This window comes from Solea senegalensis, linkage group LG1, assembly GCF_019176455.1.
Source record: "Solea senegalensis isolate Sse05_10M linkage group LG1, IFAPA_SoseM_1, whole genome shotgun sequence".
NCBI lineage: Eukaryota > Metazoa > Chordata > Actinopteri > Pleuronectiformes > Soleidae > Solea > Solea senegalensis.
The window spans coordinates 17,678,548-17,692,812 of record NC_058021.1 but is presented as its reverse complement, the minus strand read 5'-3'; the positions used below and the strand labels follow the sequence as shown (position 1 = coordinate 17,692,812).

The following is a 14,265-nucleotide window of genomic DNA, read 5'->3' as shown; positions in this document are numbered from 1 at the left end:
GTGAGCCACAGAGACACAGCAGAGCCGAGAAGAAAGAGACGGACATGAGGAGGAGAGGACAAGGGAACATGGAGAAAAATGAAATATGGGGGAAAGTGCAAAGTCGAAGTACAAGAGGGTAAAAGAACAAAAAGTGGTGTTTTTGCTCAAAGATTGCTCAAATTCTACTTCCGATAGACCTGTCGTGCACACGAGTGGAGCGTAATAGGCCTGGTTTAGTCTGTTCACTTACGCTGATTAAACACATTCCCACTAGTGAAAAAAACAGTTTGACCCTTTGTGTTATAAACTATTTCAACTCTTCATGAAGACGTTGAACTCAGTATCAGATATATAAAGATTTATATATCTAGTGTGTTTTTCTTTATTTCATTTTTTTAAAACCAACATACAGGGAGTGAAATGGACGTCAGTCAAAGACTTTTAATATCTCTTCCTTCCTCTTTGGTGCCTTTCCCAGGTGCTGATGCCCGAGGCTGACACTGATCAGATATAATTCAATGTAATATCATCTTTATTAACCCCGACAGAAATGTAAAATTGACATTGGACAATGTGATTTGAGACGCAGTTTATTTGATTATAGCGGAAGATAAGCCCATGAACCTGCTTTGGCTTCAACTTTAATCTTTATAAACAAATATGAGCGTGGCATCAACATGCTCATATAACTCTTGATATATTTACATCTATATGTATATAGATGTAGATATATATGTATATGTTTATACGTATGTATATATATATGTGTGTGTGTATATATATGTATGTATATGTATATAACTTCAAACATAAATGTTAAATATAAATATACATTTTAAATAAGAATAGAATTTAACATTTTGATTTAAATGTAATGTTTAGATTTAAATGTAATGTTTAGATTTAACTATTTAATATATTTGTAAGTTAACAAACATTGGTGTGAATGTGGAAAAAGTTAACTTTAAAAAAAAAACCCAAAACATAGTTTGGAGCTAAATGTGGCACATACACGACATATTACAAACGACACCTCATAATATTCTGCATGATCGCGATGGATTTAAAGCAGAACTTTGCAAGTCTGGTCACTTTTTCCCCTACAGAGCTCCCCCTTGTGTCTGCCGCAGTAACCTCATTGTTGTAAAAACTTGCTGCCGATGCTCCACCCCTCTCTCGGCCATGTGCATTTGTTTTTTTAATGGAGCAAGCTGTTGAATACAAACATCCACCAAAAACAAACCAGTATCGAGCAAGCAAATACACCCAAATACACAGAGAACCGCAACAAGACATTTAACCATCACAAAGCTGTTAAATTAAGGTAAAAATGCTGCATAGTTCTGCTTTAAAGTACACGGTGAACTCTGACACATTGCTGTTCATTTCCACTCAAAAAATTGTCACATTATTTTTCAAGCTCTATAGAGTTGAAACTGAATTGTATAAGATGCACATTCAAGGACTTTGCAGCCTCTAACATCCATTTGGAATGTTAGAAAAATGGCTCCTTTTGATATTATTAGGTTGTAAATGATGGGTCTTTAAACGCAGACAACAGCATTGTTGAACTCCAGGCAAAAGGATGTAGCATCTGCTGACATAAAGCTGCTAATACCTGTATGTGCGCTAGTGCACGTGTGTTCTACACCTCCGAATAAGCTGTGTTTAAAAACCGGCACAACCACCACTTTCCTGCCAGATTGTCGCTAAGTCTTGTGGTAGTACACAGCTTCAGCCCGAATAACAAAAACACTCTTTATGTGCTTTTTCAATCTGTTTGTTACCTGCATCCCTGCCTGATTTTAACCCCACTCTCTCTGTGAGTCTCTCTGTGAGTCTTGTGTTCATGGACACCAGCTGCTTCTGCTTTCCTCTCCTCACCAGCACTTCTACACCATGACAGCACTGCCTCAAGCTGTCAGCCAGTCCACTTCAGTTTGCCCTTGAAAACACTACACCTGTGCAAATTTAGTTTAGCTTTTTCTCTCTCTCAGCCCTACATATTCACTTTGTCATTACTTTTTGTTAAAAAAAAAAAACCAACAACAAACGCCCACGCTCGTCTTTCTGTCCTGCCTTTCCATAAAAACAACACAGATGTAAAGCTTTCTTTGTTTAGGCCTTATCCACACGGAAACAGAGCGTACCCTATACAAGCTTTTTCTTTTAAAGGATTTCAGTAAACACGCCATTGTTTCAAGAATTGTCTTCATACGCGCAAAGCTGTACAAAACAACTTTGAAGTAGTAGTGTTGTATACCACTGAGTGGAATGGTTTGGTCCGTGTTTGTTTTGCATTTCCATTAGGAATAGAACGAAGCATAACTGGGCCCAGTCGTTCCATTTTCCGGTACAGAGCATTGGTATGGAACGGTACGGGTGGAGCTAGACCCACAACAGAAAAACATCACTCCCTTGCAACCAGTGTTTCTTCTGCTCCATTGTTGTCCACTGTGTTGTTGTGTGTTGTGTTGTGTCCAATGTTGTTGCCGGCGCGCAATGGCACGGCCGACGGGTGCAGCGAACACCCCGCCTATCGAAACGCAAGCCTGACCGAGGGCATTACCATCCCATAGTGACTGTACTGTACCAAACCAAACTGTACCGTGACGGAACACACGCCATTAGGGACTCTATCTTTCTTGTCTGACTGGTTTCATGGAGAAACATTGTGGTGTAAGTTCTTGGATCTAATCCCACTCTCTTTTAGACTTTTAGCCTTTCTGCATGGACTTTGCATGTTCTCCTCCCGTGTGTGTGTGGGTTTTCTCTGGGTTCTCAGGTTTCCTCCCACAGTCATAAAACATGCAGATTTGGGGATTAGGCAAATTGGACACTCTAAATTCAACATACAGTAGGTGTGAGTGTGTGTGTGTGTCTGGTGATGGTCTGGCCAGGATGTTTCCAGGCCCACCAGCGACCCCCCGTGACCCCTCATGTGGAGGATAAAGCGGCAGAAGATGAGTGAGTGAGTGTACTAAGTTGTTGACAGTGTTAAACTAGCAATCATTCCACCAAACAGATGGAGAATTATGTAGTAAAACAGTGAATTTAGTGCATCTCTCCCTACTGTAATCTGCGCTGTGATTGCTCAAAGGTTTCCGTGTCTATAGAAGGTGCAGCAGAGTCATTCTCTCTCCAATCGCTTGATTTGAATCATGCTGGAATTGTTAATTAGTAACGATAAAAATATCCCACCAATTGCACCTTTAACCTTTGTACTATAGTTGTCATACTGTGCATATTTACTAAATCTGTATGTATTTTTTACTTGTGTTATTATGTTCCCATTTCTTCTCTTTCTTGATCCTACAAGTATGTATTCAGTGTGTGTGTGTGTGTGTGTGTGTGTGTGTGTGTACACAGTGTCATAGTGACTAAAAAGCACATAAATGGGAGGAAATAGCCACGAAAGCACAAGAGAGTCATTAGAAGGTCCAGACAGAAACAGAGTTTACATTCACGTTAGTGTTATTGTCATAGTTTATTTATTGAAGTTATTGGAGGTCACTGTCACAACTGAAGAGGTGAAAGGTCAAGCTGCAGTTAGAGCTTCTTGCTGGTTCTCTTCAGTACTACAGAGCCAGCTTTGGAGGTCTAGAGACACAAAGAGACAGAGAAAAATATGTGAGTTGTTACGTTAAGAGATATTTTATTACAGTGATTTCTTTTGTGTGTTTTATCGCAAAATTTTTTTTTTGGGCTGTGTTTGCACTATGTTTGCCGGATATTGAAATCGTAGGTTTTTCACATGAGAATTCATAGGACAGTCATACAGTACCTCAGATTTAATGATGATTATGATTTTAGCACCTATAAAATAGAATTAATGAAAAATGTTCAAGGAATTCCTTTATACATTTGCCTTGGAGTAAGATAACGATCCTTAAAAAAAGAGCTTACCTTAACCTTTAATACATTTTCAAATACCTTGTAATTTTTTTGAATTAATTCATGATAGTTTTATTGAATAACGGCCTCGGCAGAACCTCCCATCTGAGAACCATTGTTTTCAACTTTTTCTTTTCATTTTATTCTACTTCACAGGTGCCAAAAACTAAAGATGAATATCTCTGATAATCTAACGTGTGGAAGATAATTATTTCTGGCAGAAAATTCTGCGTGAATGCAGAATATTTGCACAAAAACAGAAAGTATCAGAGCTTATTGAGATTCATGCAACAGTATAATACAACTGCCACTATATTAGGTACAACAAAGGTGTTGCATGTTGATGGATGATCTTCTTCATACCTTGTTGCCTTTCTGTCATTTTGTCTTGTATTTTCTCTACTATAAACCCTAGAGATGGTTATGAGTAAATAAAAATCACTTCATTTGCTGCCATGTGATTGGCTGATTTGCGTCAACATGTGGTTAAACAGGTGTTTTTAAGGTGTGAGAGTGTTTACCTCAATGAGCTTGCCTCCGCTGACCTCACAGATGTGGTGGTAGTTGGGGAAGGTTGTGGTCAGCTTGCCTCCCTCCATGTTCACTGTGGCCTATAAACACAAAGGTCACAGTCATGCTCCATTTGCCCTTCAGTCCTTCTCTTCTGGTTCACGAATTTGAAAAAAAACCACAGTTATTCCTTCATACCTTGAATTTCTTGCCCCCGATGGTCTCCATATCACACTCCTTGCCGATGGTGAACTTGTTGGTGACTCTGGCATTCGTGGGGTAGATCTGGGTCCAGGAGAAGTTGTCCCCGTCCTGGGTGACCTCTGTGATCAGCTTGTAGTCGCGGCCCTTCTCGATGATGTCATCGGGGATACCTAGAAGGTGGAGAACCAGAAGGTCATGAGGAGAGAAGACAGAGGTCTGGGAAGCAATGGTATTTTGTGCGTCGGAGAGAAGTTCCGGATTCCGTGCACATTCTCACCGAGCAGCTTGCAGAACTCGTCGTATCCCTCCTGGGTCTCAGTTTCCCATCGTCCAGCGAAGGCCATTGTGGTGGTTTTGTTGGGTGGAGGCGTGCGAGTAGAGACACCTGAGGCAAAGCTGAGGGAAAAGCAAGGTTCTTTCACCAAGAGTGTCCCCGTTTATATACTCTAGCACTTGCCACCTCCCTCATCTGCATGCGGTGACACCAGAGAGCAATCACAGCAGAAGTTGATGACAACATCATCTTACAAGTGCTACAACAGGGAGGGCAATAACCCGCGTGAACAGGCGTTTATTTTATGGAGCTCCCAGACAGTGAATAAAACCGCTGACTGCTCATTGTGATGAGATGGTGGCTCACCTCTGGGTCAACGAACTCTCCTGAAATGGCTTTATGGTCACATCCTCTACTTTTACTGCAGCCGAGTTGAAAATCAAATAAAAAAAGCTTTGTTTGAAAATGAATTTCCTCTGTCTGTAGTAGTTTGTTATCTCCCTGTTGTGAATGGTCTAATCAGTACAAATCTCATCGTGTGCATATTCAAGGTCATTATTGTATTGATATGGGTCGTTTCAATAGTACATTATACTTTAAAAAAATGTTTATAGGGTCACATCATTTCTTTTTTATGTGGTTGTAAAAAAAGATGGATTATAAAGTAGGACCCAAAAGTACCAGGTTCACTGGGTTCTGGTGGCGTTATTATAATTTTTGTTGTCCGCGTTCTGTTTCTGTTTGTTTTGTTCATCGAGTGTTTATTTTTTTGTATCTTCTTTCACTTTGTTGGAATCAAGGTGATTCAAGGGGTTTATCCTCCATAAGTAAATTTATTTATAATAATCCTCTTATAGTCTGTGCTGTCAAAATGCACGTCGTCATCTTTGGGATTAATTTCAATTATTAAGCATGTCATTAAAACAAGATTAACACAGATTAATTCTTTCTACTTGACACACACACAAATTTGATAGCTACTCTTCTTAGGACACTGCATTGAGTTCCATTATTTGGACAAACCTAAACAAACTCCTTAATCCTGAACGTTAACCAGTTCCCCAGAAATGAGGTTGTGCCTCATTAGAATCAGGCTTTTGTCTCCATGAGGACTACTGGTCAGTGACGAGGTCAGTGTTTATGCCAGAAACAACAAATACACACAAACCTACACCATGTCAAATTTCCAAACTTTAGCTGATTTGAGGATTACTAGCTATTCACCGGTTAAGCTAAGTCGCTTACCAACTGTTAGCACTTTCCCTCCTTTAGTTTTTCCTTTGACACACTTTTCTTTTTTGATTCCCCAACTTATTGAAGGTGACACAGCAAATGTATCACCTACAGTATGTTGAATTCAAGTGGTTTTACACTCTTTAGCGAGAAGCTAACTACTCCTTTGGCTAACTGGATAGCTAAAAACTGTCACTCAGTTAGCTTTGTAGAAGACGGACTTGTAGCATCAGGAGTAAAACACAATAGTGGCACCATAATACTTACTTTTAAAGTTCCTTTACTACATTTATTCAGCCATTGCTTTTATTTCAAATGCGGTAGTAAAAAAAAATATTATTTTTCATGATAGTGGGAGATTAAATAAAATGAAAACATTATTAACTCATTGGCTGCCAGCCATTTTCAGAGCAGTGATGGAATTGTTGTCTATATCAGTCTATGGCAGCCAAAACCCCACTTTTAGTATCGGCTCAGCTCGCTTGGAAACTCACCAGAGCAGATACCAAAGAACCCACCAGGTATCAGATACTAGCCCTAATGAAAAAGCAGGAAAACCCCCCCCAGAGTCGAGGTGAGTCGTGCTAGAACTTTATAATAGCGTCATTATCCTAACCCTAACCCTTAAATCTTCTCTCACATCAAACCCAGTCCATGGACACATGGTTGTTCACAGAATGACAGTATAATACTGACTGAATTGTCCATTAAGGTGACTTCATGACAAAACACCTCAGGCTTTCAGTACTGCCGAAACTGTAAATAGGTAAAAGCTTTCGATGCTGCACTTAACTTCAATCTCACACAATAAAGCCATTTACGCACACAGACACACACACACTCACTGAGCACTGATAGTGTTTTTTATGCTGTGAAAAGTCAACATGGCCTTGAAGGCCTTTATAGATACATGAAACATCATATTGGCCAACATTCTATAAAAGAGACCATTATCTATCACACTTTACTGCCACTATCTGTCCAACACACACACACACACACACACAGTTTTAAATAAAGTACAGTTCTCCAGATTTCACATGTGCTTATCTCAAGACATTTTCAATACATTATTTCCTGTGCATGTTGTGCTTCATGTGAGATGACATTAGGCTCAGGCAAAGCTTTTACAGAGATATTTCAGGTTTTCTTTTTTGAAGCATGGATGTTTGAGGTACTGACACACAGGTTACAGTATGTTCAGATTAACAAGATGAAGTGACTTTTTTTAATTTATTCAGGACTGTGTGAACACAAAATTCAGATTTCTGGTCCCAGATCAGATACTGTATACATATGTATCGGATTTGTGGTCATGTGACATGAATGAGGACAGTCCTATCAGATGTGGCTTTGTGTGTGTGTGTGTGTTTTGCCTTTGACTGTTCCAGCACGGCAAACATTTGTTGTCCTCTGAAGCTAAATCTCACATCACACACAAACACACACAAATGTCTCCGGCTTTAATGCAAAGTTGAATCACAGATGTTGTGTCGTTTGGGAGGACGGTCACGTTCACATGAAAGTCCGATGTACGAGTGACAATTGTAGCTTTGAACGTGGACATCAAATCTGATGTGAACGGTGTAACTGGTTGTCTTTAGATACCTCCATGAACAGTCAACAGATTTTAAAAATCTACACTGAATATATATATATATAGCTGTACATATATGTATATACTGTATATATGTATACATATACAGTACTGTGCAGAAGTCCTAGGCCTCCATTAGATTTGTTGTTTTTATCAATGCTATAACAACAATAGAGGATAATTATTTCTATTTCATTTTACTGGACCACATCCAGAAAAAATGTATGCAGGTTTTTGTTGTTTAAAAAAAGAAAGAAAATCCTCTACAGGTGTCAAGAATTTAGCGTGATCTACCCTTACACTTGAACAATAACACAGCTCTGTTAATACTGGAGTGGAACCTTAATTAATGTTACTGGTAAATCCTGTGTTTGTCCTACTATTTCTTTTAAAGAAATACCTGCTGTAAAAAACGTCTATTACGCCAGGTTTATTCAAGACATGCTTGAGCGTTACATACACATGTTGCATGAATTAAACTCATTGACAGCTCGCTAATATATAAGATCAGCTTTAAGTCGCATCACTTCATTCCAAATTCCAATGATCACAGAATTTGACAGACAGAAAAAACAATAGTAAATAATAGGTGGTGCCTGAAACTTTTGCACAGTACTGTATATACTGTATATATGTATATGTATGTATATATACATATATATATGTATATATATATATATATATATGTATATTTATATATATATATATATATACATACGTCATACATATATATCATTCTTAGTAATCTGTACTTTCAACTGAAAGGTCACGGGTTTGATCCCAAGCTCTAATAATCTCCCCGTCAAGAAACCTTTACCTTAAAATGACTTATCGTATCCAGCCACTGGTGCTCTGTAACTGTACAAGTGCAAGAGTATTTTCACTTTATTATTGTTCAAACATAGACTCGAGATTCTTATCAGCAGCACAGACAACTTTCACTGGGTCAGGTGGTGTCAATTTGGGTTCATTTTGATGAGTTCACAGATATAAATGATTATGAGATATAAATGATCTAACTAATTATCTAACAGTAAACATCATGAATAAAGAGAGTGATTTTACTGTCGATGCGAGTGGCAGCCATCTTAGAATCCTACTATGAGGTTGCTCTGATTAACAAACACTTTATTCTAAGTGTTCCACTCGAGAGTTCAGACTACAAACTGGGAAAAGTCCCACTTCCACCCTAAGAACTTGGAAATCCCGCCTTTCGATGACTACAAACTACTACACACCATGTGGTGCATGGGTGCAACAGTATAAAGGCCACATTTAGCTGCTTCTGCCTCTTCTAGTTTCTCCTCTCACCCACTGATTTTCAACAGACAACACTTGAAGAGTTTTCGGCAAACAGTGATTAAAGGCTTTAAAGTAAAACCGTTGGGATTGAATCCCCTTTTGTTTCCAGTTAAGAGAGGTTTTTGAAGTCCTGTTTCAAAGCAAAGATAAATAATCCAACCATAATATCAATGCCAAATTAACAATATTCGTTGTGGCAAATTCTAATCTGGAGTGGGCAATTATTTCAGCACTCTCCAGCGTGCAGAGTTTAAAACAAAGTCTCAGTCTCCGGCCACAAAAAATGTCTCGTTATGCAGAATGAAATCTTCCATGTGCTGAAAAACTCGTTATTGTTTTATCTCACTTTTAAAACCAAACACTGTTCTTCCCTCACAGCGGTGGGCAAAGTGCATTTGTTGAGGTTTTACTGTGGCTGTTGTAAACTTGCGGTTACACTTTAATCGTCGGCTGTATTTCCAACATTTGCTGAAACATTTGCCCCCTTTTCTCTCCCTCTCCCTCTCTCTGGTTTTGACCCCGTAAAAGTGTGAATCACACTGGATAATAAGTGACTAACTTTACTGACCATTACCTCATGTCCAAACTCATCAGCAGCCTCACGCTGTTTGTGCAAGAACGAGAAGAAAGGGAAGACAAACTAAGCAGAATTCATTATCATTACAGGGGATAAAAAAATAAAATAAACCAGAATGTGAAGTAACAAACACGAAGAAGAATTGAGCGAAAGAGGGGAAAGAGGGGGAGGGACAAAAGATTCTAAAGAAAGATACATATAGATAGATTCCTTTTATCTGCAGCTATAAAGAGGGGATTTGTGATGAGGAATTAAAGGGAGGGAGGCCTTGATATGCAAATGAAGCTGCTGCTAATCAAAGCAATAAGATTAGCCTTCCAAATTGAGATGAAGAAAGGCTCCATTATCTGGGCCGAGTGTCATGTTTAATAATGCGGAACGGCGTCGTAATTCACCAGTGATGCAACTGTAGCTCGTGTGGGTGTGTGCGTGTGTGTGTTTGTGCGAAAATGTCTCTGTGTGTTTCTGTGTGTAAAAGGAAGGAAGAGAAAGTGAATATGGAGAGAATTTAATTATGTGTGTGTGTGTGTGTGTGTGTGTGTGTAGGCCTCGAAGCCAAACTTTTGTGCCGTCAGAGACGAGAATACGTGGCTGAAAAGTACAGTGAGAAGTCGACGCGCTCACAGACATCGCATCGTACGTCAACATCGACTCACTCACCGTCAGCTCTGAGGGAAATTGTTGTCGTCGGGTGTAAATAAATCAAGGGAAATTGACGTCAAGATAATCGCGGCCTATGAAACTACTCTTTAACGAGTCACAACTGTCGCACTTTTGCACCTGTCGTACTGTATGGCTAAAGTGCATTTTATTTTGAAATGCTCTGCAGCTAGTTGGATAAGTAGTTCACTAACGGATAAGTTTAATCCTGGGTTTTAATGTGTTTTTCATCAGTGGCAATGTGTTTAATTGGCATTCACTTCTGGTGCAACGCTATGACATGCATTCATCGTTCGAGCCATTAATTCAGTTCAATTTAGTTTTATTTGTATAGCGCCAAATCACAACATATATTATCTCAAGGCACTGTACATAGTGAGGCAAGAACAGTATATATGATATTATATTATTATATTATATTATTATAATGAGCAAATACTACAGACATTAGTGGAGAGGAAAAAAACCTCTCTGACAGAACCAGACTCAAAGATGTGCAGCCATCTGCCTCGACCGGTTGGATTATGTAGGAATCTTTAAGGGACAGTGAAAACTGTCTCTCTATTTTCTTCTCAGTGTTTCTGGTGGAACCACAGGTTGGGCCACAATGAAGTTGGTTGTGGGTTGCGTGTTTTTTCCACATGTTATGTTAGAAACAACATGGTTATGTGCAAATATATGAGAGGCTGCACTGGAAATATCACAGTATTAGAGTGGCTACCAGTTGTTTATGGTAATCACACCGGGCTCTCACATCAAATTTGCCCATGACTATTCATGCTCTTGGAAATGCTGCACCTTTAATTCAGAAAAAGCCTGTCAGAGACTCGGGCAACAAGCCAATCTCACCATTAAACACTGAGACAGAAATAGGCCGCGGTAACCCGCCAACAGTAAACATTCTGCTGTTGTTATCTTCACTGCTCTTCAATCCATCCTGCCAGCCGCACCATCCTTTGGGGAAGGAAACGGCAGTCACTGGTGATTATGAAGCCCCCGCCTCCACCACCACCACTCCTCAACCAGGGAGCCAAATTATGCCCACATTAATATTTCATCCTACATGGGACTTACAGAGAAACCACATGTGTACTCAGCCCTTTGTCTTCATGTCAAATGAAATGTGCTTGGCAATCATCAAGAGGGTGAAGTGAGGTGGAGAGAGAGAGAGGGAGGGGAGGCAGGCCGGTGCCTGCGGGCCACGAGGAGGAGGAGGAGGAGAGATGAGAGGAAAGGATGCAAGGAGGGAGGAGGAGAAGAAGTGTGGAGCCAGGCAAGGAGAGGGGAAGAGGAGGGAAGACAAATACAGATGGGACAAGTAAAGAGACGGGGAAGAGAGATGAAGTGATGAAAAGTAAATTTGGCAAAGAATAAAGAAATGTAAAATATGAGGAGGAGGGAAGAGGAGAGATAAATAACTTGATTCTTTAAATGGTTTGTATTTATATTGAGTGTTTCTAGTCTTGATGACCACTCAAAGCTGCTTCACACTACAGTTTTGCCATTCACACCCATTCATGCATACTTTCATACAGCACATCATACGCATTCACGCGCTGCCGACAGCGTCAGGAGCAGCGTGGGGTTAAGTGTCTTGTCCAAGGACACATTGACACGTAGGCGAGACTGATCAAGCAGAAGGGCCGTGGATGTGTGGGTGAGTGTATGTGTTTGCATACACCAATATTAGGTTCATGTTGGATGAACCTAATATAATCTCACCCATTCATTTCCTACGGTGGAAAACACAAAAGGTGTGGCAAATATTGGAAAATGTTTATCAACATTGTCTTACCCATTAATTTCCATCACTACTACTACTGCTACTACCACCACCAATACTCCTACCACAGTACTACTACTACCATCACTACTTCCACCACCACCACTACTACTGCTACTACCACCACCAATACTGCTACCACTGTACTACTACTATCATCACTACTTCCACCACCACCACTACTACTGCTACCACCACCAATACTGCTACCACTGTACTACTACTACCACCACTACTTCCACCACCACCACTACTACTACTGCTACTACTACTACTATTACCACCACTACTCCACCACCACCTACTACCACCACTACAACTACTATACTACCTACTGTACAACTATTACCACCACTACCACCACCACTACTACTACTACTACTACTACTACTTCCACCACCACCACTACTACTGCTACTACTATACTACTACACTTACCACCACTACTACTACTACTACTACTAGTACCACCACTACAACAACTACTATACTACTTACAACACTATACTACTACTACTACTACTGTACAACTACCACCACCACACTTCCACCACCACCACCACTACTACTACTACTACTACTTCCACCACCACCACTACTACTGCTACTACTGTACAACTACTACCACCACTACTTCCACCACCACACTACTACTACTACTACTACTACTACTACTACTACTACTACTCCACCACCACCACTACTACTACTACTACTACAACTACTATACTACTACTACTACCACCACTACTTCCACCACCACCACTACTGTACTACTCCTACTACTACTGTACTACTACTACCACCACTATTACCACCACCACTACTGCTGCTACTACTTCTATTACTACTACCACCACCACCACCTCTACTATTACTACCAGTACAACTACTACTCCTGCTACTACTACCTTACACATTACCACAGGATTATGGTTTAGAATCCAAACAACATCCTAACATGACTTCTAGTACAAACACAGTCGATGGCTCTGACTGACAGTCCGTACACCTGAGGTGAAGATACGGCCTGTTGCTCTGTGTCGTGACAGATCATCAATAAAAGTAATCATTTTCCTCACATTCAAATGAACAAAGCACTTTGCATGTTGAATAAGAAGTGACAGCGCAGCCAGGAATCAATTTGGCCTAACGGGACAAATTCACAGAATCAGGCTCACGTGAAATCTGAAAATTAAATCAAGAAAACCCCCCCGCGGGCCTGAGCCTGTCTGAAATAAATATCAGAGATTGTCTGACCCACAGCGAACAATAAAAGCCATAAATCAAGCCAAAGCCTGTCACCATCAATGGCCCATCCCCCATGTAACTTTGATAACACAGATACAGGTGGCGTCGGGTTCATCCCATTGTTCACAAATGGGGATGATGTTGTCAACAGATGGGGTTTTTTCCTCTTGTTGGAGACAAAGACACACATAGACACACATACACACGGACAAAAGACGTAAACGAAGACACGGCAGAATGAAGACATTATCTGTTGTTATTCAGAACTACTTAGAGATACACTCTCTCAACAGGAAGCTACTAACTAGCTGGTTTGTTGACGGATTCTTGGCTAGTTTGCTAGTTGATTGTTGCAATGGATGATTGATAGATGCATAGATAGATAGAGTAGATAGATAGACGTCTTTAGAGAGCTGGTGTGACAGATAGATTTGATGTTGAAGCATTATTTTGTATTTGATGAAAACGTTTTGACCTGACATTAAAATTTACATTTAAAATATACATTTAAAGACAAATAAAATGTAAAATAAGTGTAAGAAGGTAGACAATATTGGAAAAAAAACATGGGTATGTACTGTATGTTTCTAATGCAGGTGATCCAGTCCAGGATATTGTTGTTTTATTGTCCAAAAGAGCACCAAAACAAACAAAAGAACAAAGAAATATCTGGATCTCTCACTCAGGTAAACATCTGTTGACCCAACCAGATGCTTTACAGTGCAACATTTTCAAATTTCTCAAAAACACTTGTGACAGCAGATGTATCCTAAAGAGAATGTATGCATCTTTAAACAAAGTGGTCCGTATCCTCAGTCTAGTCCAGGGGTGTCAAACTCATTTTTGTTCAGGGGCCACATACAGCACAATTTGATCTCAAGGGGGCCGGACCAGTAAAAATAGTAATATAATAGCATAATAACCTATGAACAACAAGAACCCCTTTGTTTTTTCTCATTTGTTTTACATTTACTGAAGGATAATTTTACAAAACATGA

General features: G+C 39.8%; 1 protein-coding gene across 1 annotated transcript; it reads right to left on the bottom strand.

The window, feature by feature from the left end:
- Positions 1 to 3,450: 3,450 nt before the first annotated feature.
- LOC122766642 (gastrotropin-like) lies at positions 3,451 to 5,027 on the bottom strand. The gene is made up of 4 exons (XM_044021680.1): positions 4,868 to 5,027; positions 4,585 to 4,760; positions 4,398 to 4,487; positions 3,451 to 3,582 (listed from the first exon to the last, which is right to left on the bottom strand). Exons 1-4 carry the CDS (start codon positions 4,932 to 4,934, stop codon positions 3,532 to 3,534), a joined length of 384 nt encoding a protein of 127 aa, XP_043877615.1. The 5' UTR covers positions 4,935 to 5,027; the 3' UTR covers positions 3,451 to 3,531.
- Positions 5,028 to 14,265: the final 9,238 nt, after the last annotated feature.